Source organism: Mandrillus leucophaeus, unplaced genomic scaffold, assembly GCF_000951045.1.
Source record: "Mandrillus leucophaeus isolate KB7577 unplaced genomic scaffold, Mleu.le_1.0 Scaffold119, whole genome shotgun sequence".
In the NCBI taxonomy this organism is placed as follows: domain Eukaryota; kingdom Metazoa; phylum Chordata; class Mammalia; order Primates; family Cercopithecidae; genus Mandrillus; species Mandrillus leucophaeus.
In genome coordinates this window covers 1,702,554-1,728,407 of record NW_012100209.1, presented here as the reverse complement: position 1 = coordinate 1,728,407, position 25,854 = coordinate 1,702,554, and the positions used below count along the sequence as shown (strand labels likewise).

At 39.7% G+C, this 25,854-nt stretch overlaps 1 protein-coding gene across 3 annotated transcripts in view; it reads left to right on the top strand.

Annotated features, from left to right (window-relative positions):
* DAB2 (Dab, mitogen-responsive phosphoprotein, homolog 2 (Drosophila)) overlaps positions 1–19,668 on the top strand; it is a 56,337-nt gene extending 36,669 nt beyond the window's left edge. For 2 of the 3 annotated variants that reach the window (XM_011966233.1, XM_011966226.1), the window contains exons 5-15: positions 1,189–1,320; positions 1,835–1,915; positions 2,654–2,680; positions 2,926–2,979; positions 3,413–3,475; positions 8,498–9,151; positions 10,156–10,318; positions 14,120–14,752; positions 15,295–15,404; positions 16,312–16,382; positions 17,922–19,668. In XM_011966233.1, the coding sequence (XP_011821623.1) occupies positions 1,189–1,320; positions 1,835–1,915; positions 2,654–2,680; positions 2,926–2,979; positions 3,413–3,475; positions 8,498–9,151; positions 10,156–10,318; positions 14,120–14,752; positions 15,295–15,404; positions 16,312–16,377 (1,983 nt within the window). In that variant the 3' untranslated portion in view covers positions 16,378–16,382; positions 17,922–19,668. The remainder of the gene's footprint in view (positions 1–1,188; positions 1,321–1,834; positions 1,916–2,653; positions 2,681–2,925; positions 2,980–3,412; positions 3,476–8,497; positions 9,152–10,155; positions 10,319–14,119; positions 14,753–15,294; positions 15,405–16,311; positions 16,383–17,921) is intronic. The other variant, XM_011966239.1, reaches the window with a different exon arrangement.
* The last annotated feature ends 6,186 nt before the right edge of the window (positions 19,669–25,854 follow it).

Below are 25,854 nucleotides of genomic sequence, written 5' to 3'. Positions count from 1 at the left end.
TCCTGTTGTTCTATCACTTATGAACAGTCTTACTTATTTTGCTTTGTTTTTAAGCCTTATCAGAAAGCTATTTATCATACGTCAAGCCTTCTGTGATTTATTTTAAAATGTGTGTGGCTCATTACCATTGCTATAAAATACTCTCTTGCATCACAATACTGTGGGGAGACTTCCAGTTACTGTTCATCCCTTTCTAGAGTGCCCATTATCTACTATGCAAACCTAGGGCCCTGGCACCCTAGTGGACCCCACTCAGCCTGCTGGTGCTGGGGTCGTCAGGCACCACTCTCTTCATCAGTCGCCCTTATCTCTCAACTCTTATTTTCCCAAGCCCATCAGAGAAAGGTGGCATGTTTCTCTCACCCTTCTTTCTCTCCTCAAACTTTCTAAGATAATAAAAATTTTTCAGTGGCCTTAGACATTCAGGACCAAAAGCCGAGACACACTCTGCCACCTACAAATATCCCTGAAGAGTTGAACTTTGTTACCTGCTTGAAAGGATCAAGAGAAAGGAGGGAAAAATAGAAGAAAAGACACTGCTAAGCCAATTAAGTCCCCACCCCTTATAATTCCTGGTTAATGACATAGTCATTATGTCATTAACATAATGTAGTTATTACTACATTATGTTACTATATATTAGGCTGTCTAGGTGGGGCTGAGAAATACTCGGTGACAGTATTTGGTATCCTGCAGAATATACTGGGAATACTGTTCCAATAACACATAGGATGGTTCCTTGGCCACTCTGAGCCATCGTCAATGAATCCCTGTGAACACTCCTCTAGCTTAGTTATGCTGTTCATTTAAGTTTGTGTTTGAGTGGGGAAAGTCGGCCTATTTGACTTGGCTTAAGGGCTAAATGTCTCCTCTTCACTTGGTCTTCTAATCCTCAGTCATTCCTTGCTATATGGCATCATGTCTTTAAAGCAGGGAGAGTAAAGTATCAATATTTTCAGAAGGAACATTCTTCTCACTTTTGTTTTCTATTCTTCTTTCTTTTGAAGTCCTTTCTAGCAAGAGTAATGCTCTAGCCTTCAACCAGAAACTTTTTAGTTCTTTAACCTTTCTTCAAATGGTTTAACCTTTTCATATATGTCTTCATATATGTGTCTGAGGCTTAGGTGTGCTAGCCTGCAAATAGATTCTGGTTTTCTTAATAAATTACTCTTTATGTTCTTTTTTAAGGTAATAGAGCATGAACATCCAGTAAATAAGATTTCTTTCATTGCCCGTGATGTGACAGACAACCGGGCATTTGGTTACGTGTGTGGAGGAGAGGGCCAACATCAGTTTTTTGCCATAAAAACCGGGCAACAGGTGAGCTCTAAGTCTTGCCATAGACCTGGGGACTTGTCCTCTGTTGGACATTGGAGTGTCTGTCACTCAACTAGAAAATTTACTGGAAATAATTGGATGTAGGAGGGCTAAATAATGATTCAGATAATGACTATTTTTATTGGCCTGTGGAATCTTTAAAAAATGTCATCGATAGCCATGTACTACTGTGTGCCACAGGATTGTGAGAACGGACCTTCTTATAAAGTGAATATCGATTTCAGAACAATGGTGAATTATTCTCAGAAACCTTAAAGGACTTCGAAAATGATCATGATACCTCTTATTTTGTCTAAATACTTATTAACCCTGCTGTCCTTTATGTACCTAAGGGTGAGGATTGGGTTGGTGGTGATCCCCTATAAATAAGCCAGGGGAGGGAAGTAAGGAGTTTTAAGATTAAAAAAAATCCCAGTATGAATTATAACTGATGTGAGACAAAGGAAATAAAATACTAAAATTAAAATACTGATAACAGTGCTTTCCCTTGCTGCAGGCTGAACCATTAGTTGTTGATCTTAAAGACCTTTTTCAAGTTATCTATAATGTAAAGAAAAAGGAAGAAGAAAAGAAAAAGGCAAGTACTACCTGATTAATGCTCCATTAAATTTAAAGCTGGCCTGGTGCAGTGGCTCATACCTGTAATCCCAGCACTTCGGGAGGCAGAGGCAGGTGGATCACCTGAGGTCAGGAGTTTGAGACCAGTCTGGCCAGCATGGCAAAACCTCATCGCTACTGAAACTACAAAAATTAGCCAGGGGTGGTGGCAGGCGCCTGTAATATCAGCTACTCGGGAGTCTGAGGCAAGGAGAATTGCTTGAACCCGAGGGGCAGAGGTTGCAGTCAGCCAAGATTGTGCCACTGCACTCCAGCCTGGGCGACAGAGCGAGAGTCTGTCTCACAGAAACAAACAAACGAGCTTAAAATTGTATTCAGGACTGTGTTTAATATTATGTATAAATATGATCTATCTGAAAATTTGGCTTCTATATGTATTGTCTATTCTTCCCAGTAGGGAAATGGATAGATTTTGATGGTTAGGCACTTCTAATCTCCAGTCCCCCTGGCTTTTATTTTTTCTCTCTCTACAAGATTCATATTAATTCTAGGAAATATACAGGACAACCAAGTTTAAATCCAGTACCTCTACTCAAACCTAATATTGACATGAAAAGGGCAGGGAAATGGAGGGCAGAAATAATATATGAGACTTATTCTTGCCTTATGTCTGTGAACCTCAGGCATACTTGTTTTTGTATTTAACTCCCTTTCACTATGAATACGAAGATCACTGAATATGTATCTTTCTTTTTAGATAGAGGAAGCCAACAAAGCAGTTGAGGTAAAATTGCATCTTTACTTCTTGTTAATCATGTGTGTGATGCGCGTAAGCCCCTGTTTGCTACCTGCCCAACCACTCTTACCACCTCGCTTATTTCTATGTGTTTATGACCACTTTGATCATGAAAGATGTTTAGTTAAAAGACGAATACCAAAACCATTGCTGTTTAGTAAGGTAATACAGTGGACAAATACATTTTATAGAGAAAGCTCAACTAAATCCTTAAATATTTGCTATCTTTTCAGAATGGGAGCGAAGCCCTAATGATTCTAGATGACCAAACTAACAAACTGAAATTGGTATGTATTAATATGTGATGTTTGACAGTTCTTATTTATCTGAACGTGGTTTCTACTTCCTGTAGATGTTGCTGATACCAAATCTGCATTGAATCTGTATGAAAATTCAATTGAGACAACTATTTTTCAAAATGTTAGTGTAACATCTATGTTAATATACAAAAGTAGTCAAAAAAAGATTAGAAAAGTAATCTTTCTAGTAGCCACACCTGAATGTAATCTAACATTTTTAAGGATGTGGACAAGATAGATTTGCTTTGAGAAATGTCTACACTTCTTGACCTAAATAGCTTAATATGAAATCTATTAATTAAATGGAAATTAAATCGTGACAACTACTTTCCTAAACTTTAGGAAACAAATGATCACAACAATATACGAAGTAATCTTTTTTAGTAGACACATCTGAATCTAATTCAAATACTTTTTTAAGGGTGTTGACCAGATGGATTTGTTTGGGGACATGTCTACACCTCCTGACCTAAATAGTCCAACAGTAAGTGTTTGTTTTTAAATTTGCAATGTAATAAAAATGACATCTATAACTCAAATTGGCAATAACCAGAAATCCTAAGCATCTCATTGAAACTTGGAAGGTGACCGTTGATTTTTGCAAATGAAGTGTCAATGGTTTTTAGAATAAATGTGAATCTTAAGTCACCATGGGAACCTATCCACACTAATTCAGTTATGTTAATATTGCTTACAGGTTAAACCTGAACAATAGGTCAGCAATGTAGTCCTTCATGGTATCACTTAGGATTAGAAGGAGGAGCTGAATAATAGCCCTTGAATAAGCCTACTTGAAGAAAGTATGATTGTTAGATGGGTAATCATAAAGCCTCCTGTCCTCTTCATTTCTTTTGCATTCTGTCAGTTGCAATTTAGCAGCATAAATTTGGTGTGAAGTAAGATTTAAAACAAACAAGAGGTTCAGTTATATTCCACCAAAGCTTGTCCTTGTTAGAAAGCTCCCCATTCTCACAGGATTTTATACCATATCCAGTCTGCTCAATATTGAAAGACATGTAACAACCTTGTAAGAATAGAACAGTATTTTCCTTTACAAATTAAAAAAAAAAAAAAAAAATGGTGGCTCAGGGAAAAAGAAGAAGAAGAAGAAGTAGAAGAAGAAAAAAAACAGGAAAGAGGTCCAGATTCAAGGCTTAAGCCTAAGTCTTCAGACCTTCCAAAACATACCTCATGTCCATGACATTTTGAATTACTTCTTGCAACTTCTTTTATTTATATAACAGTTTCCTGAGCACCCGCTATTTGCAAGGCATAGCAGTAAAATGCACAACATCAATGACATCATGGAATTTACTCTCTGGCAAGGAGACCAACACTAAAACTAATCACATCATTAGCAATTGATGTTACTTACAGGGTATTTATCTAGTTCAGAAATTCAGATAATGCTTCTGAGGAAGTGAGTTTCTAGAATTGAACATAAAAGATGAGAAGGCAATAAACACAAAAAGAGAATTAGTCTAGAATAATGGGGGGCAATGTCTAGAAAGGACTCCCTTGCATCAGGAAATTAACATGGAAGCCTACGTGACCAAGGTTACAGGAGTTCAAGCAACAGATCAAAGATTGGGTAAAATTCTCACTTCGGAGTTCTGCAGAGAATTCGAGGCCTGTGAATCCTCACTGCATAAAACTTTCAGGTCAAATGAGATGGAGAGGAGCAGGGACTTCAAGCATTCTTCTCTGACCCTAACCAAATGAGAATCACAATGCATGGTAATGTTCTAAAATACCTGTAAGAGAGAAGCCTGTTTAATATTCATTTTAGCAGTGAGCCCTAACTCACTTGCCTATAGAACCTTACATTCTTCATAATGTTTGCTATAGTTCTGAGGATAAACTTTCTAAAATACTAGACTAGATTATCCTGACAGATCCATCCTAACTCTGAGGTCCTTTTGATTTGTAGTCAACTTTGCCCTTTCCTCCATCAGTGATGCTTTCTTCAAAATAAATCAGTAATATTCAAAGAGAGCAAAGCACTCAAGATATGAAGTGGAATTCCAGTGGAACAGGCAAGGAAGTACTGCCTTATAATCTACTTCTGTAGACTTCCAGAATGTTCTAAAAACGGAAATGGAAAACAATATGGATAAACTTCAGCCTCATTTTCATTAGACTTTATGCAGTCTAAAAATTTTTTATTTATAGGAATTCAAGTTTTAGTTAAACTAACAATAAAGTAAAATACCATCAAAATATATACTCTGATAACCAAAGGAAGGCTAACAGATCTAATTATGTGCTGGTTAAGCTTTGACAACATGTTCTTATCTATTGACTCTATAGTCATAGGTCAAAAATAGATTTATCTCTACTTGGCAAAGCCAGCATGTTTAAAAATATTCAACTCTTTCAACAATTGCTTTGAAACATATAAAGAGAGAAAGAAATCTAAATTGCCTAGACTTTATTATTGGTCCTAGATGGTTGTCACTCCCCTCAAATTTATACAGAAAAGTTTTATGAATTTGAAATAATGCTCATGTTGCAAGCTATGTGGTATCCCCTAGAACAGAATTTTTATTGGCAAGCCCCTTGAGCATTTTCCTTCCACACTGCATCTCAAAAGAAGAAAAGAAAAAGAAAAACATAAAAACCCATATTCTGTAACTTTAACAACTTAACCACTTGAAAGTACAGTTACTATGGGAAGAATATAAGACATGACCTATGATCAAGGAAATTAAATCTGGTACAAGGGATGGGATCAGGATACAAAGCACGAGTGTCACTTATGTCCTTGTATACATGCCATTAAGATAACATGGGTGGGCACAGGGAATGTGCAGACAGAAAAATCAATGCTAAAAGCTTTGTAAAGAATCTGAATTGAGTTGGGTCTTTGATATATGTAGGAAAGTAGGTTCGTAGTTGGGCTAGAAACAACGTGGGTCTTATTGTGGATCATGAAAATTTGGCCTAAGGAGGCTTATTTTAATATAGGGAGCAGCAGGAGGCCACTTAAGGCTTTGAGTAGGGAAGTCCTCAGTCTGACAAACTGGAATGGTTAGGTGAGATTAGCCACCCAGAGAAGAGCTAGGCTATGGAACTCGGGATTTATGCCCACTTACTGGAGCTCCCTACGAGTAGGTTCTGTAACCTGCTGCCTATCTCCAGTGCCTGAGGCTCAGGTGCTCAAACAGTGGCCAACTGGATGCAGTGTTGACAGTCCGACAAAGAATGAATGAGGCTCTGACCAAGGAGGTGGATGAGGAGTCTTTGGCCTCTCAGTTGTAGTCTGTGAACTACACTTTTAATCTTGGATTAATAACAAACCCAGCCTGAGGAGAGCCTTATACATTTTACTTATAGGGTGACTATTCAGAAGTCTAACATTGTGGCTCCTGTTTGGTGTCCTAATTACTTCTTCTGAAGTATTTGAAAAGGAGAACTGTACCAGCTGTGAACACTCAACTGTTCTAACCCAGAGGTGGCTCAAAACAAATCAATAAATATTGAAATCACAAGCTTTTGTAATAAATTTTATCCTACCTTTAGATTGTATAAAGATCCCTAGATTAATAGCTCTTCCAAACCATTTCTCTGATTAAATTTTTTTTTAATTATAAGCTCTTTCTTGTGACAAATTTTTCTTTTATAAAGAGAAAGCCTGGCTTTGGCTTATAAAAACTGTGTTTTTATGCCTCACAGTAAAGAAATCCAAAAGGTAGAGTGCCATTTAGGTCTGATTTTGCTGCCTCTTTTGTGGCCATGAAATAGGACTTAAATTTTCTAAAAAAATGGATATTTTTTTTCATTTAAAATCCAAGGAATTCTATTTGAACCCTTTTGTATTCACTAATTTGCAAGTTTTATATTCCCTTGAAGTTGTTTTTTTCCGCAATGATCAAAATATTTAGTATTCTGCCCACGATAATGCAAGGTAACTACTATAACTTCTACTTCAGAGAGGCATTTTTTATCATTTATATTCTTCTCTGGGTAGCATAGTTAAGTATTTAATGGATCAAAGTCAAGCAGAAGGAAGTGATATCAGTATGAAAGTTCTATCCTAGGGTGAGTTATAATTCTGTCTTTTACTGGAATAAAGACATGTCGGATTCATCAAATTTACTGCTTTTAAGCTGAGAAATTTCTATTGAACAGTTGAAAATTCAAAAAATTGACACACCAGAGAAATGATAGAGAGGGGATAGAATTAGTAGAGCTATATATTCGATATGTCTTTCAAATTAACTCTTAAACCCATGTGTCTACCTTGTACAATCGTTCCCCTTTATCTGCAGTTTCACTTTCTGAAAATAAGTCCGTGGTCAACCTTGGTCTGAAAATAAGTGAGTATAGTACAATATGATATTTTGAGAGAAGAGAGACAGAGAGACCACATTCATATAACTTTTATTACAGCATATTGTTATAATTGTTTTATTTTATTATTGTTGTTGTTAATCTCTTATTGTGCCTAACTGATAAACTTTATCATGTGTATGTATATGAAAAATATACTGTATATAGGTTTTGGCACTATGTGCCATTTCAGACATCCACTGTGGGCTTTGGAACATATTCCCTGAGGATAAAGAGGGACTACTGTATATAAATTAAAGATCAGTTTTTGGTTGACTTTAACCACTAAATAGATGAGATTACTGTCACAACACAGGCAACTCTAAGCAATGTTATGAAAAGATGTACAAATAGGAGATCTTAATGTGCGATTGACTAAATTAGGTCAGTATTGAGTGTCTCTTTCAGCTCTTTCAGAGGACATAGACAAAAAGGGTAAGTCCAGAGGAGAGACTGGGATGATGAGGATGAGATCCTACTTGGCTATCAGCTTCAGCAAGAGCCTTAATATTATTAAGAGGCATACCTGAAGGCCGTGACATAAAGGAAAAGCCTCTCTCCCACCTCTAGAGGAAAGAACTGGACTGATTTTAGGGAAATGCATTTGACCTTAAATTTCATCACAGCTAGAACTATATAATATGAATGTATTAGTTGATGAATGTTCTCATTTAGAGAGATGATCCTACATGACTCTGGGAGTTACAATAGAGAGGACTGTGTGTGTATCAGGTAGGAAGCTGAGCTAGGCTTCTGAAATCACTTACTTTCAAGCTCAACATACTTTGATAATCATTTAGAGTAACTCACAATCAATTCCCTTCAAGACTTTCAAAGTCACAAATTGAAACAATGCTCATAATGAATTAAGCCAGTCAGTATGTGTGAACCAGGGTGAGCAGAGACATGAAGTAAGCAACAGTAAGATTTTACCTAATGATGTTGAGACTTAAATAAAAGGGCATGATACTGGGGAGTAATAGAAAGGACCCAGGCTATAGCTGGGGAGTAAAGGACTACAGGGGTTGATGGAAGGAGGTAATGATCAACTGGTTTATCAAGACCAAATTCAAATAGAAATTCTGATAATCCTGGTCATCTTATGTAATTTTCTCATTTGAAGTCACAACATGAACTAACACTTTCTTTTTTTTTTTCTTTCCAAATGTGATAGGAAAGCAAGGATATCCTGTTAGTGGATCTAAACTCTGAAATCGACACCAATCAGAATTCTTTAAGAGAAAATCCATTCTTAACAAACGGCATCACCTCCTGTTCTCTTCCTCGACCAAAACCTCAGGCATCCTTCTTGCCTGAAAATGCCTTTTCTGCCAATCTCAACTTCTTTCCCACCCCTAATCCTGATCCTTTCCGTGATGATCCTTTCACACAGCCAGACCAATCGACACCTTCTTCGTTTGATTCTCTCAAATCTCCAGATCAGAAGAAAGAGAATTTGAGTAGCTCATCTACTCCACTGAGTAATGGGCCCCTGAATGGTGATGTTGACTACTTTGGTCAGCAATTTGACCAGATCTCTAACCGGACTGGCAAACAGGAAGCTCAGGCAGGCCCATGGCCCTTTTCGAGTTCGCAAACCCAGCCAGCAGTGAGAACTCAAAATGGGGTATCTGAAAGAGAACAGAATGGCTTCTCTGTCAAATCCTCCCCGAACCCTTTTGTGGGAAGCCCTCCCAAAGGACTGTCCATACAGAATGGCGTAAAGCAGGACTTGGAAAGCTCTGTCCAGTCCTCACCACATGACTCCATAGCCATTATCCCACCTCCACAAAGTACCAAACCAGGAAGAGGCAGAAGGACTGCTAAGGTGAATTGTCTTCTCCACATATCCATTAGCAGAGTGCATGTTCGGTACCAAAGGGTGGTGTGATGCAAGCTCTCTTTCCTGCTGCTCTCGTAGTTTCCTGTGTGGCTGTGAAATAGAAGGTGGGATAAGGCACTTTGGTTCTCCAGGAGTACTTTCCTCTAACTGCCACCGTGTTTAAACTTCTCAGCAGTGTTTGTCACACCCTGCTTTCCGTGTGCATGTCTTGTCACTTATGATTAAACTAAACACAAGTTTTTCCATTTTTAATGCTGCTATGCTTCTATACCTCTGGTAAGTTTGATCATCATGCTGTGGGTTGGGAGGGTGAGAGTCCTTGTGATTCCCTTTGTACTTCCCTGACACTAACGCACGCCCTGCACACCCATCATATGACATTAATGTCCATGGTGGTGGTGTAAAATTCTCGAGCTTATCTCCTCTTTTAAATACTGACTAAATACATAAGTTTAGAAAAAGCTTATGTATTTACTGTTACCACTATGATCTCAGCTTTATTTAAGAGCAGCTTAAAATGCAGTTCCCATAGATGTCTTTTTTTTACCTCTTCTAAGAATATGAAGGCTTGCCTGGATTAAGACCCTATGATCTCTATGTAGACTGACTTAAAATCCAATGGAATTATCAAAAATATTTAGGACGCTTATTGGTGGTTGCCCCTTTTACACACTTGCTTCCCCAGCTTCAAGCATTTAGCTGATGAGACCAGACCAATGTGAGTGTGTAAATGAGTATAATAGATTTCACTTTGCAAGCCCTAGGTAGTATCAGACACTAAGACTCAGTAGTCCGTCCGTTGTAGGAATCTGTGTCTTTTTGGAGGACTCTTTTTCTGTAGTAGTAGGTGTTGTTGTTGTTCGTCTGTCAAGAAAAAAGTTTTCCTTTTTGTGGCTCTCAAATTGGGGTATAGAGTAGGAGACAAAATGAAGCTGTATTTCACTGTTAGTGAGTAACTAAGGCTTCTCCCTCCCTCCCTGTCCTGTCAGTCTTCGGCCAATGACTTGCTTGCATCAGACATCTTTGCTCCTCCCGTCTCAGAACCTTCAGGCCAGGCGTCACCCACAGGACAACCTACAGCCCTGCAGCCCAACCCTCTGGATCTCTTCAAAACAAGTGCTCCTGCCCCAGTGGGGCCCCTGGCGGGTCTAGGTAGGTGCCTAGAGATAAAATTAAGTATGACTCTTTTGCTTTTGCTCATAAAATGATGATGCATCGAAAGACATTTCATACTCCTAGAGGGTTCTACAGCACAAGATTTGAGCATCCCAGGGAGCCCTTCTCTCACTTCTACTCCTATACAACCCCACACCCATTTGATATTCTTGACTTGTACTCACATTTGGCTCCTCAAGGCAGCATGAGACAATACATTCATTTTCAATATTGTAATTACTTGAACCAACTGGTCATGGTTTCCTGAGAGACAATTGTAAGGGATCCTAAACTCAGACCAGCTTCAGTAACAAAACAGAGTTGACATAAGAGAGGTTTATCTGTCAGCTGTAGAAACATGCATGTCTTCCATGTCTTTTACCATAATAGGTTGAAGGCCTATGCCCTATCAACACATAGCCCTCTTAGCAGGAATATATGCCAAAGAAGGATATAAGTTAAGTCTGAAGCAAGAATAAGTCATAGAGTGAAAGTCCTAGGTTCTGGGCCCAGCTGTGTTCCTAGGCATATGGTAAGGGTAGATCAGGCACACATCCTAATTAGTCTCTGAACGCTTCTGCCATAGAAGCTCCTTGCCAATATTTTGGCTAGCTTGAGTGTTCTACTGAAGCTAGAACATAAGTCCTAGAAAGCCAACGTTGAAAAAAGCAGAGAAATAAGGGACGATGTGGAATTTTATCAGACATCTAGGATGCACTGATGCTCTTAATTCCTAAATGTGTCATTCGCTTGTGTGAGCTGCTGATCACTCTATGGTAGGACAGTGGGAAAGTCCATTTGACTGAGGGCTGGCCTTGCTATTCTTTGTCCATAGCCTATACTTCTTTTCAGACTCCATGGTACAGTTTTCAGAAACCCTGATAATAGTTTTTGCTGTCCTGCTGTGGACTCTTTATTTTTCTGCTCTTGGCACGTCTACAAACTCCAAATGGACTCTGGCTTGGGAGGTGGAGGACTGTAGATGAGGAAGGACTCTCCTCTCCTTTGATGAAATCTGACCAGGGATCCTGGCTTTCTCTGCCTCCTGCAGTCAGTCATCAGGATCCTTCTTCTGTTTTGTTTTGTTTTCCTCTCTGTCTCTGTTGTTTTCCTACAAAGGAAAATATTTTGGTTCTTTTACAAGAAGTCTGTTTAATCATATCTAGAATAGGGTGGCCAGAGGAGGACTGTTACTCAACTGCTGAGTGGCTGAAATCAGTGAGGGTATGAAAAGCCAGCTTGTCCCAGGTCTCTGTTCGCATTTACCCCATCAAGAGGCTCTCTCTAAAGACTTCATGTCTCTTGGGGGTTTCTCCTTTTCTGCGTTGCTCTTTTCCCTGCACCCCCAAGTGGAGCTGGTTGGTACCCTTCCTTCACAGAAGACCAGAGTACTTGCAATGCAATGTCTGCAGCGAGATCACATCACAGAGCTTTGTATCTAATATCAATGCCCTTAAGAATTTTTGCAGCCAATATTTAACAAGTCAGCCTGAAAATACAGCTGGACCCTATAACTGTTTATTTATTCAGACGAAGTGAAGCTTTTTGGCTAGGTGCCCCTGTGGAGGCCTTGGGGTATACAACTGCAGAATACTGATGATTGTTCCAAGTTTGGACATGGGACTCAAACTGAGCTCTACAGTATAGTCCCTGTCCCCTAGCAGGGATCCTCAGCCAAACCATGGAAGGTTGTAGGTCTGGCTTCCGCTAGACCCAGCTGGGGAACTGTCTCCCCTGGAGATCTGGGGGGTGGGGAGAGGGTATTGTAGAAAGCTGAGCCCTCAGTTTCAACTTGCTTGTATTTTAATCTAGCTTCAGAAGGTAATAAAATTAATGTTCTATACCCGTGTCCCCTTTTTCCTTAGTCCTTGCCCCTACTTTGTCCAGCTGGGCCTTAAATGTGTTGAAACACAATGTCGGGAATTTGGTGGGTAGGAATGAAGACTGGTATAAGTATATACTGAGAAAGCCTTGAATTCCTGGTAAATGTAATATTTCCCTCTCTCTCTCTCTCTTTTTTTTTTTTTTTGAGACAGAGTCTCACTCTGTCACCCAGGCTGGAGTGCAGCAGTGCTGTCTCAGCTCACTGCAACCTCTGTCTCCCAGGTTTAAGCCATTCTTGTGCCTCAGCATCTCTAGTAGCTGGGATTACAGGCGTGCACCACCACACTCAGCTAATTTTTGTATTTTTAGTAGAGACAGGGTTTCTCCAAGTTAGCTAGATTGGTTCTGAACTCCTGGGCTCAAGTGATCCTCCCACTTTGGCCTCCCAAAGTGCTGGGTTTACAGGAGTAAGCCACTGCCCCCAGCCCTAATATTTTTCTCTTTTACGAATACCATTCTCACTAATACGATATTTTCCTAAGTGAAGACAAGTTGTCCAACATGAAAGATGACAAAATTCTACCTTCCTTTTTGCACATCTAACTGGTGGAAATTATTAGTGAATGATCTGGCTTCTGTTAATACAATTTAACTGAGCGTGTTTTAAAATATGAGCAACAACTTTGTTCAAACTAAACCCATTTTTAGAGCCTGTATTGTAGAATATAAGAGAACTTTCTCTTCATTTGTTATGAAAGGGTATATTCTTCAGTGAAAATGAAGTCTAATTTCTGTATCTGTGAAATAAGTGTTTGAATTAACGTAGCATTTGAAAATTAAAATTGCCCCATGCCTTGCTGCCAAGGAGGCAGAACAGGAGAATGGGGTGTCGGGTTTAGAGCCAGTGCGCCTGATTTTCAGTCTCTACCACCAGACTATGACCTTCTGAATTTTAATTAATATCCTTGCACCCAGTTTCCTCACCTCCAAAAAGCATGCTGATTAAGTGAAATGTCCTGTTCTGAAACCCACCACTCTCTGTGAATATACCATGTGTGCCCATGGCCAGATGGCCAGCGTGCTTGATGAAAATGGAGTCAGGTAATACCAATGTCTCAGACTAAGAAGCTCAAAGATAGAATCTCGTGCTCCAACACTCCTAAACACCATTTTCAAAGTATTCCCTCTTGGAAATGTAACATCCCTAACCCAGGTCTGAAGAAAACTTTCATAACTAAAGAATGCCATGCTCCAACGCTCAAAGCAAGTAGGTTTCAGTCCTCCTAGGATAACATCATTTCCTCCATTTTTATATATAAACACCTAAAACTCCCTTGGCATCGGCCAAACTTTATCTTCCCTTTATGTATACAGCTGTATCAGCGTTGGCAGCATTAAAAAGTGGAGAAACTTTGAAATGGTTTCTTCAGGATGCAAGCATGTTGAGATCTTCTGCACATGTGTCACCGCTGGTTTCCATAAGACTCCAGACATGAGCCAGTTGCCAAATGAAAAGATCAAATCCGTGACTCAGAGAGTCCAATGGATTATCTTAATTAACTCCATCATAGTCAGCATGGTTTGTGCATAAAAATATATTCACTTAACAAATAAGTCCCTGCTATTAACAGGCTCTGTTCTAGTTGTTTGTGATGTATCAGACAACTAGTGTCTGTATGACAAAGGCTTATTTTTTTGATGAGTAGGTACCTCTAATGAGGAAAGTTAAAAAGACATGGTAGGAAGAACATGGGCCTCAAAATGCAATCAGCATTTGAATGCTCACTATATAGATTAGCTGGCTAACTTTTACTGTGATTAATCGCTCAGAGTCTTTCTTCTTCCCACATCAGCCTCAGGACTCGGTGGAGGTGTTAGCTGCATCGAGACTTCCCAGAGAGTTGTGCTCTCTGAAATTCAAGAATCTTCTTCAAGCTTGGCTCCTGATAAGTATTTTTCTTCCTCTTACTTCAGGTGGTGTAACTGTCACACTCCCTCAGGCAGGACCATGGAACACAGCATCTTTAGTCTTCAATCAGTCCCCTTCAATTGTTCCGGGAGCCATGATGGGTGGTCAACCTTCAGGTTTTGGTCAGCCTGTCATTTTTGGTACAAGTCCAGCTGTTCCAGGTTGGAATCAGCCTTCACCCTTTGCAGCTTCAACTTCCCCTCCAATGCCTGTTGTCTGGGGCCCTTCTGCATCTGCGGCACCCAATGCTTGGTCAACAACAAGCCCTTTGGGGAATCCTTTTCAGAGCAATATTTTTCCAGCTCCTGCTGTGTCCACTCAGCCCCAGTCCATGCACTCTTCTCTCCTGGCCACTCCTCCTCAGCCACCTCCCAGAGCTGGCCCTCCCAAGGACATCTCCAGTGATGCCTTCACTGCCTTAGACCCACTTGGGGATAAAGAGATCAAGGATGTGAAAGAAATGTTTAAGGATTTCCAACTGCGGCAGCCACCTGCTGTGCCTGCCCGGAAGGGAGAGCAGACTCCTTCTGGGACTTCGAGTTCCTTTTCCAGTTATTTCAACAGCAAGGTTGGCATTCCTCAGGAGAATGCAGACCATGATGACTTTGATGCTAATCAACTATTGAGTAAGATCAATGGTAAGCCACTCACCACTCTGCCTACTGTTCCAACAACTATCTCCACTGCCACATGAACCTAAATGAGTCCCCCAAATGAACCCTCTCCCACCCATCAATAGCCTTGCTTTTGCTTCTGTTGGCAATCAAGGGTTATAGAGACAACTTAACCATTTACCTTTTGGTGATAACTGTTTACCTTAGTCATTTCTGAGGACTGACCCAATGCTGCCCTCTAGTGATAAATCTTAAAAGGGCTGCCATGAGCTATTGAAATGTGATGACTGGTGGCTCTTGGAGGGCTGTATAGTAAGGCGTCATCCATGTTCCAAAGCTTTAAGTGAGGGGATTCTGAATCTCTTCCACTTCAGATAAATATGCATAGCTTTCTTTTCTGAGAGGGATAATAATTATTGGGATACCTAGTATTTGGTGTTGATTTTTGTTCCACTGATGTAAATTTCAAAAGTATGGAACTAAATTTCAAAGATAAGCTGACTCAGGGACTGGCCTGTATTTGGGGAAAGCTTGTCTACTGATTGCCTGGATTTTTTGCCTTCTAGAACCACCAAAGCCAGCACCCAGACAAGTTTCCCTGCCAGTTACCAAATCTGCTGACAATGCATTTGAGAACCCTTTCTTTAAAGATTCTTTTGGTTCATCACAAGCCTCTGTAAGTATCAACCACTAGAAGCTGTTCTCCAAAGTACATGCCACATAGAGCTCTGGCCTCCTGAATTAACCTTGCTTTTATAATAGCTTTTTTTTTTTTTTTTTTTGAGACAGTCTTCCTCTGTCGGCCAGGCTGGAGTGCAGTGGTGCAATCTCAGCTCACTGCGACCTCCACCTCCTGGGTTCAAGCAATTCTCCTGACTCAACCTCCTGAGTAGCTGGGACTATAGGCACATGCCACCACACCTGGCTAATTTTTGTATTTTTTTTGTAGAGATGGGGTCTCGCCATGTTGGCCAGGCTGGTCTCAAACTCCTGACCTCAAGTGATCCATCTGCCTTGGCCTCCCTCAGTGCTGGGATTACAGTCATGAGCCACCGCACCTGGCTATAATAACTTTTTGATGGTAAAACATGTTTGGCTAAGATTTGTCACCAAGAACCTTCACAGTATAAACATTGATGTAAACTGGAGAAGGATTATTTGCACAAGAACTATTATCTTCTGAATTTGAGAAATAATATCACATAGAAAACATTCTTCATATCTCACTTAACCTGACCCGTGAAAGCATTTCGGGAGAAAATTGAGCCAAAATACCATCTTGAAAACCTTTCAAAAATGTAAGTTCTTAATTTTCCAATAATATTTCTATAGCTTATAAAAATAATACTTCCCATTTGGGGGAGGCAAATGAAATGCATCTGAACCTTGATTTTCACGTAACTAATATACACTGCCACGTGCAAGCAGATGGAAACAAATCACTGTAAGCCCCGTATAATGTTTGATTGGCCGATTGGCCTATGGCCTAAGCGAGTTTTAAAAGAATTTTGGAAGTCTTCATTGTAAATTTTTTTTCTTATGACTGTAACTGTATTTATTGACTAGATGATTTATCTTCTTAGATGGCTTCTCCTCAACCTGTATCTTCTGAGATATATAGGGATCCATTTGGAAATCCTTTTGCCTAAATTCTGTAAGTAGAAGATCCTAATAAGTCTATCTCAGGGGTTTTTGTGAGAAAGGGTGACATGGAGTAAAGAGTGAAATTTTAATTTTAGAATTGGGAAGAGGGTAAATATCTATAATTTAAGAATAATCAACATGGAAATCTATACTTAGATCATTCAATAATGACTAGGCTGGGCACTTAAGAATAGAATTCCTAAACACATCAAAAAATAGTAATAAACCCTTGGGGATGTGGATTTTTATCTTATCCCATTTTTGGTTTTTCAGTTCTGTGTGGGAAGTAAAACTCAAAACAACACATCACAGGTTTCTAACCTTTTAACTTTCATATTGAAGTGATTGCAAAACAACCTAGTAATAATTTGGTTTCCTATAAAGGGTTCAGATTCTGAAGATCTTCTGAAGCCACCATACAAGTCAGCAAAACAGATTATGATCATTACTCCTCTTGATAGTATTAAATCTAAAAGTTTTAACAACTGTTAAAGATCTCCTTCATAGGCAGTAGGAGCTCAAAATGAGTCTGAAGGTTGATTCTTCTGTCTAAGATTCTACTTAATCTTAGAAAGTGATTAGGTTGAATCACCCTCAGCTGAAACCCTGGAAGGGCTCAGTGTAACTCTTTCTCAACAGAAGGTGACAGCAACTTTGTTCTCATCTCAAAAGACTGAATTTAGTAGGGAAAAGAAGGTGCTCCCCATTTTAGAGCAGGTAGGGCAGCTGGTAGGGGTAGAACAATAGGAATAATGAAAAAAAAAAAAAAACCAAACCCTTTTTTTTCCAATCTTGTCTCATCCAAACAGGACTACTAAACTATGATTTGGCCCATCTAGAATGTAATTATTTTTAATAGATAAATATCTTAAATGTGGTAAGAACAATAAGATTGAGCTTATAGGCATTTGGATCATTTTCCCTCAACTCCAGTTCTACAATGTCTGTGTTTCCTATAGTACCTTTCCATAAACTGCTTCAGAGAACTGGGTAAATCATTAAAAATGCAAATTCCTGGGTCCTACCGCAGCCCTAAGGAATTTCTCTTTGGTGCCAAGGAAATGCTTCCTTTTAACAAGAGTGCAGGTGATTCTAAAGGTAATAATGCAGTAGAGTAGATATTTAAGAGCTAGAAGTCTTACTAGAGACTCATTCTCACCTTCCACTCAAGGGGAGATACACCCAAACCTATGGAAGGAGTAAACAACACTCGGAGTCAAGATGGATTGTATGGACTAAATTGAATGAACTAGACTTCTCTTTGGCGGTCCTTTCTTCTTTAGGTCATGAAGGAAGGATAGTTTAGGTCAACCTGCTACATCAATAGATTGGATAAGGGGAACTCTCATGGGATAAAATAACTAACATTGTTGAGCACTTGCGCTAATCATTTTATTAGATGCTCTACATTTATCATCTTCGTCAATCCTCACATCAGCCCTAGGAGATACTATTACTGACATCTTTAATAATGACTTGATATTTAATACATTGATATTCAGTTCAAAAATTCTAACCACAGGTTTCTTTCTTCTCCATACCTCTCTAGGAACTTGGTCTGCAGACCATCCGGAGGAATAGAAAGGTTGGCCTTAGTAGTCAAAAACAAAGCTGATGGCCAGACATGCCCTGATTTCTGCCTTTGTTCCAGCTTTGACATATTATCTGTTGCCTTATTTCTCGTTGCCTCTTCTACCTGTAAAATGCTTTTCACTTTCCGTCTAGGTTAAAGCTAAACTGAATCTATGGCTTTAATTAAATTAAGATCCTAAACTCTCTAGCTTAAGTGTAAATGAAGTACAGTAGTTTTCCTACTGAACCCTGCCTATTGTGTCCCTGGAACATTCTAGAACACCTGCCTTCTGCCCTCTGGTTGGGAGACGCAGCCACCACATCCCTTCATCTCATAGTGTTTTGAATAAATTTTCAAATCCTTATTGTTCAAAGTTGTTCGGGGGTTCTGTTTCAGAGCATAAAACCTAAAGGTTATAGTAGAACAAGGCACCTTCTTAAAAGAAATCTTGCTTTAGACCGTCAGTTACAGAGAATTTCTAAAGTAAAATTGAAGCAACTACAACTTCTCCTTAGACACTTTGGAATCTAACCACTGAAGGACCTTTTTAAAAAGATAGCTTCTCTTCTTTCTGAAGATCAATTTCTCCCAAGGCCAAGATTGTCCTTTTCTCCCATCTCCTGCTAGCCATTGCAAATGAGGGAAGAGCATTATTCATCTCTCCTCTCGTTTTCTTCCTGATTCTTTTTTCAGTCAGTTTTGCTCCTGGGTTCAAGTAGCATTACCACTCTTTCACAAGCAACAGAGATTCTCACAGGGCAAAAAAAAAAAAAAAAAATTCTAATGATTCATAGACAGCTCTGGAGCCTCTCTTCATTCTCGGTAATTGCTAGTCCCAAGAACTAGAATTGCAAATGGGCACAACCTATATCCTTCCTGTGGAAGAGGAGGCCTTTCTCTTGAGCTGAAGTTCCAGAAGAGCAGTTAATGTTCAAGAGAAATTGAACTCAACTCAGCAACAAAGGACTCTATTTTGCAGAGCAACATATCAGCTAAATGTGATTGTGCCAAACACATTAGGTGCTTATTTGGGGTCGTGCTAGGCCTTTAACAAGTAACTGGAAAACCTTCTTGCAGCCACAATCTCATCATCGTTAGTAGGAAGATAAGTGAGGAGGAAAAAGTTGAACAAATGTTTGGGGTCACCATTGAAAATCAAATGTCTGCAATATTTTTCTCCTCGTAACTTGGAAACATTCCCAGTTCATTTTCAGTCCTGTTGTGAGCACAGTTCTGAAGGGTTTATTCTTGTCAAAATAAGTTTGTTTTGTTTTGTTTATGTTGGGTTTTTGATGTTGTCTCTTGACCCTTAATGCTCAGGTTCTTGTGGGAGTTCATCAACCACATCCAATGTTACCTTGAGGGGGAAGAAGAGGGTGATGCTCAGAAGCTAAACAAGACAGTGGCCACATGACCCTCTATTGACTAGCCCCAAGTAGAAAGTCCTGTGGTTTTATGTTTAATGGTAATAGCTGATCATATATGGCATAATTTTCTATCAGCTTCCTACTCAGTCACTATAAACACAGACTTGAAATAGTACTTTAAATGTCCAAATACCTAAATGTGGTAAACTGGAGGTAACTATTTCTAGGTAGTTCAATTTTTGAAAGTCATGATCAGCCACACAACTGTTTTGTACATACTTATTTTCTCATGCACTTTTCTGTATGCAAATAAAGCTATAAATTTACTCATTTCAATAAACTGGAGTGGCAGAATATCATGTGGTACCATCGGTTTATTCTACCTGCTTTGGGTTGATATTAGAGGCAAGCTATAAAACATACCAGTCTGAAGTGGAGAAAATGTTAGGTATAATACATTCTGGATTGTCACAACAATGAAGAGAAAGTGGAAATCCATGAAATAGGACCATGGGTAAATTACCGTCTGATCTATTTCAGCACCTTCTTCTGTCTCAAACCTACACACACTCCCTTTCTGGGAGTGTAAGGAAGACTAGTAGACCTGTACCAGAACAACCTCAGCTGACATCCACTATAAAATCACTCATTAGTGCACTATTGGTTCATGCCTTTTACCCTTGGCTGCCTCTTGTTTTTTATTCAGTCATGTTTGACCTCACCAAGACATAACTGTGTGGACTGCTCTAGGCTGGCATAGGCCCCTCTGGAGAGCTGTTGCATGAGATGAGCGGGCTGATGAACAGATGTTTTTAGCATTAGGACACTCTTAAACTCTCTCACCTAGTATAAAAGTTCAAGGTGCTCATTCATTTTAAAAAGACCTGCAACTACAAGAAAGAGAATCCCAAGGTGGGCTTTGCTTGGATGCAGAAGTCTTGGTGTTAAACCTAACTTCTCTGAGGAATAAGACAACATTTTGGGGAAGGATTATCTATTGGTGTATAATATTTTGGAATGTTCCTTATTTCTGCCTTACCTTTCTCCTTGACCGAAACATTTGATCTCTTTCTAACAATAGTGAGGTGGAGTAGAAATACACTCCATACAAAAGCAGGTTCCAGGAGAACTGAAAGTAAGCCACAGATGAGCTAGAGAAGGCTGCTGATAAGAACATGTTGCACAAATTATCTGGCTTATCCAGGTGCTCTGCAGTGCGTCTAACCCATTGAGCCTGTGTGTTATCTCCACGTGGCTTAATCTGTGAGATCTTGCCAGAGGTTAACTTGCTGGTGTGTGCGAGAGGAGGACATTCCTTTCAGTGCAGTACGAACTACTGTTGATCAAGCGGAGAGCGGCAGTTACTGAAGTGTCCCTGCAAAGTGGAAACACACCTGTTCCTTATACAGTCGGCTCTCCTAACCTCAGATTTCGCATCTGCAGATTCAACCAGCCACAGCTGGAAAGTATGTGAATCGAAAATACAATAAAATAAAAATAATGCAGCAATTAAAATAATACAAATAAAAACAATCCAGTATAACAACTATTTACACAGCATTTATATTAGTTATTATAAGTAATCTATAAATAATTTGAAGTGTATGAGAAAAGGTACCTAGGTTCTATGCCATTTTATATGAGGGACCTGAGTATCCACAGATTTTGGTATCTGCAGGAACTAATCCTCCACAGATACCAAGGGATAACTAACTTATTTAATAAGCAGTGGTATTCACACCTGTGTGCCAGAAGTTCCGCTTTTCATGGTGACCCTATTATCTTGGAAAGAGAGTTTCCTTTACATATCAAATATATCTAAGCTAAAAGCTGAACTTTAACAGCCAGCATACCCCTAAATTTCTCACATAAAAGCAATACAAAGGGCTGAGGTATAGACTTTCCCAAGATAATCTTGCATCTGTGAAGTACTTTACCATTTATGCAAGATAACGTTATTCCATTGATGCCATTCATAATCCTTTGAGGTGGGATCTGTTGGTGTAAGTCTTACTCAGGCAAGACTGGCATCCATGCTTTAAAAAAAGCTGCACTCTACTCCAACTCTTAAGGGAGTGTTTTTCACAGTATTTTATTATAACAGTGTGTGTTGTAGTAGAGAGATCCCTTCATCCATTGATCTCAGACTTTACCATCAAAATATTAACTGTGGTGTCTAGAGAGAGCCAGAGGGTAATTTTGTGTCTTTCCTGAGGTGGAAGCAAAAAAAAAAAAAAAAAAAAGCAGAGGGCGGGGGGAACAGAGGATGTAGCTAACTCAGGAGTTTGGTTGGCCGTGGAATAACCTGATGAGTGAGGACTCTGACCCATATTCCCGGAATAGGTTTAATACAAAATCCAGGAAAAGATGGGAGCTGCCCCAAAGCCCCTGGTAAATATTTAAGCTATTACCATTTGAGGAGGTTGCTAAATAACAAAACAAATAATTATTGCTGGGAAATGATATGTTTTGAGCTAATTCCCTTCTGCTAAAAATAATTAAAACTCATGTTCTAGGCTGATATGACCAACAGGGACATGTACAAGGCTATGTACTGGCAGCAGCTCTGTTAACACGTCGTAATTATAGCAATGCTGATGGACAAGGGCCAGCCATTTGTCATCTCACCTGATGAGTGGCCAAGCCCCTCATTTGCCCTTGCTTGGAATTGTGTCCTGTATTTAATTACTAAACCTCTACCACGTACTGAAATCATACAAGTGCTTGTCTCCAGCAAGACCATGGTGTGGGCTGCTCAGTGACAAAGAAGTTGGCCTTCTGCAGAGATGAAAGATGAGGTTGTTAAAAATGGAAGGAAAAAAAAAAAAAGCCCAACTCTGAAATTCTTTATGACTCAGTTTTCCTTGTGATATTGGTTGTGGAATTTTCTCTCAACTCTTTATTCACTTGGTTGATTTCAATCATTATTTTATCTTACTTATAAGAAAGCAGAATCATTACTTCTCTAAAAGTTACAGGGTAACCTGACTGGACTGGAATTGAGTGGAGGATGCTTCTGGGGTGTGTCTGATGCTGCCTCCACTTGTACCTACTTAGACTAATTGATCACCATAGAAATGGGGTATAGCAGAGGGCTGAATGGAATTAAGATAAATATTGATAGAGTTGGCAAAATCAGAAAAGAGGAGGGCAGAGAGGCACCCATGAAAATGCTGAAATGACTGGAGAAGAGGCTGGAGACTGAGTGGGGAGGGAGTCATACAAATAGTCAAGAGTATTGGTGAACAAAAGGGTAGGACATGGCATAGACAGACACTGAGAACCTCAAAAGAGAAGAGGATTGTGCTGAGTCTTCCTTTAAAATGAAATGCTATAATGTAATCAAGTGTGCCCTACATAGTTCTATGTGATGGTAAACAGATCTAAGCCACAGGAATCCTTATTACTGTAAAGGGACAGCCAGACTTACATCACCTCGACTGAACTTCACAAAGAGCTTCAGAACCACTCAGTAGAGAAATTTGTTCTTTCCTCCTTCATTATAAAAGAGCTCATCTGAAAGTGCTAGAAGGAAAATGGCACAGGACCAGCAAGGAAGAGAGCTGGGCTCTGATGCTTCCCCTGCCCTAACCATTCGACCTTAAGAACAAGGATGTCATTTTCCCAATCTGCATTCATTCATTCATCTATTAGTGCTTGTAATTCATAAATGTGCTAGACGCAATGCTAGATGTGAGGGGCATAACAGCAAATAAGACACACCTAAAACCTGCAATTGACGGTGATCTCCAAGTTCTCTCTATTCAATGAGTCTAGTTATCTCCACTGACTACACATGTTGTAAGTGGAAGCCCTAAAATTTCACTGTGATATTACGAGACCTGTGGATCTTTGGACAGTCGGAAAGAAACAGCTATGGAATGTACACTAAGATCCCTTTACTTACTGCTAAATGACTTTCAAGAAACAGTTTCCATCACTATAAAAGAGCCAAATGGAAATGACCCTCAAGACATTTATATCAAATCAGTAAAAATTAAGTGTTTCTGCCTGCAGGTCAGAGTTTTAATGTACCTATGCCTGTGTCTGCCTTAAAAACTGGGAAAAGTATTATTAAGCAAAAAACTTAGTTCACTATCACAAAGTTCCCAAGAAAATTGACACTAAGAAGAAAACAAAGGGCAACTGATTGGTGAAAACCCTCGGCAGAGTGGAAAACCCTGGAATCAGAGTTTAAAGACACGGTTTGTTCAAATCTCACCCCTGCCTCTTCTGTGTGTGTAGCCTTGCAGGTATTTCTCTGAGCCTCATCTGTGAGACTAGAATAAAAGCTTACCTTCTATGGAGCTGACGGGACTCAGTAAGAAATTTTATAGTAAAGCACCCTATAAGCAACATGACACAGTTAAAATAATAACAATAGTGATAGCCAGGTAGGAAAAGCCTGAGATGTGGAGCCAGATACAGCAAGTACAAATTTGCAGTTACTCATCCCTGGCTGATGCTGGACAAGTGATGTAATCTCAATGTGTCTCCATTCCCTAAGCTGTAAAACAGGTTATTTTGAGGACTAAATGAAATTGCATATATATGTATATATGGCCTGACACATATTAGAAGTTCAGTAAACATTTATTTTGTAATTTGGAAGCCTGTAAGTGTTCTACAAATGAACATGTTATTACGTTCACTGCTCTAGTCTAACGCATGATGATGCTTTATTTCTGTGACACACACAGAAACATAAGCCTCATTTCAAATCATGTCAGACACATGATAAATGTTAAGGACAAGAAAGAGTTAAAAGCATTATAAAAATGTAAAGCATATTATTCATATATTTTATATATTTATATAATATATAGATTATATAAGTATGCATTATAGTATGTAATATAGTATTACATACTATATATTATAATTATATAATTTATAAAATGTAATATATAATATAATGTGGCTCTGTGTCCTCACTCAAATCTCATCTCAAATTGTAATCCCCACATGTTGAGGGAGTGACCTGGTGGGAGGTGATTGGATCAAGGGGACGGTTTCTCCTGTGCTGTTTTTGTGATAGTGAGTGAATTCTCATGAGAGCTAATGGTTTGTTTTTGAGAGGAAATCTCGCTCTTGTCTCCCAGGCTGGAGTGTGACAGCGCGATCTCGGCTTACTGCAACCTCCGCCTCCTGGGTTCAAGCAATTCTCCTGCCTCAGCCTCCCGAGTAACTGAGATTACAGGCGCCTGCCACCACGCGCAGCTAATTTTTGTATTTTTAGTAGAGACAGGGTTTCACCATGTTGTCCAGGCTGGTCTTGAATCCTGACCTCAGGTGATTCACCTGCCTCAGCCTCCCAAAGTGCTCTGATTACAGGCGTGAGCCACCATGCCCAGCCAGCTAATGGTTTTAAAGTATGGCACTTCCTCACTCTTGCTCTCTCCTAATGCCATTTAAGACATGCCTTGCTTTCCTTTCACCTTCCACCATGGCTGTAAGTTTCCTGAGGCATCCCTAGCCATGCAGAACTGTGAGTCAATCCAACCACTTTTGTTTGTAAATTACCCAGTCTCGGGTGGTATCTTTTTTTTTTTTTCTTTTTTTTTTTGAGACAGAGTCCTACTCTGTCACCAAGGCTGGAGTACAGTGGTGCAGTCTCAGCTCACTGCAACCTCCGACTCTGGGTTCAAGCAATTCTCTTGCCTCAGTCTCCCAAGCAGCTGGGATTACAGTCACCCACCACCGTGCCTGGCTAATTTTTTTGTATTTTTGATAGAGACAGGGTTTCACCATGTTGGCCAGGTTGGTCTCGAACACCCGACCTTAGGTGATCTGCCCACCTGGGTCTCCCGAAGTGCTGGGATTATAGGCGTGAGCCACCGTGCCAGTCAGGTAGTCTCTTTGTAGCAGCGTGAAAATGGACTAATACATTATATATTGCCAATATATAATATATAATTAATATGCTATTAGTATACTTTACTGCTCTCATTATTTTTCTACATTACATTTAACCTGAACTATGGTGATAAAATAAATACAACTGAGCAATTCAGAAAAGCCCCCTATTCAAACTAGTCAGCAAAAAATATCCACTCTCTCCCTCATTCCCCTTCCATTGATTTAGTCTCCAAAGAGACAGGTGATTTGTCAATCTCCAGTCACATCAACTTATCAAGTCTAATCATCACAATTTCTAATCAATTAGCATCAAATCTAGTTAGTATAAAGCATCCCATTCTGACTGCTTTTCTGTCTTTATTTCCGTAAGTATCTTGATAGGGTCCAGAGAGGCCTCATAAGAGCCCTCAACATTGCTACAGCATTTTTCTTTTTTTGAGACAGAGTCTCACTCTGTGGTCCAGGCTGGAGTGCAGTGGTGCCCTCTTGGCTTACTGCAAATTGTGACTCCCGGGATCAAGCAATTTTCATGTTTCAGCCTCCCAAGTAGCTGGGATTACAGGAGCACACCACCCCACCTGGCTAATTTTTGTATTTTCAGTAGAGATGAAGTTTCACCATGTTGACCAGGCTGGTCTCAAACTCCTGGCCTCAAGTGATCCACCCGTGTCTACCTCCCAAAG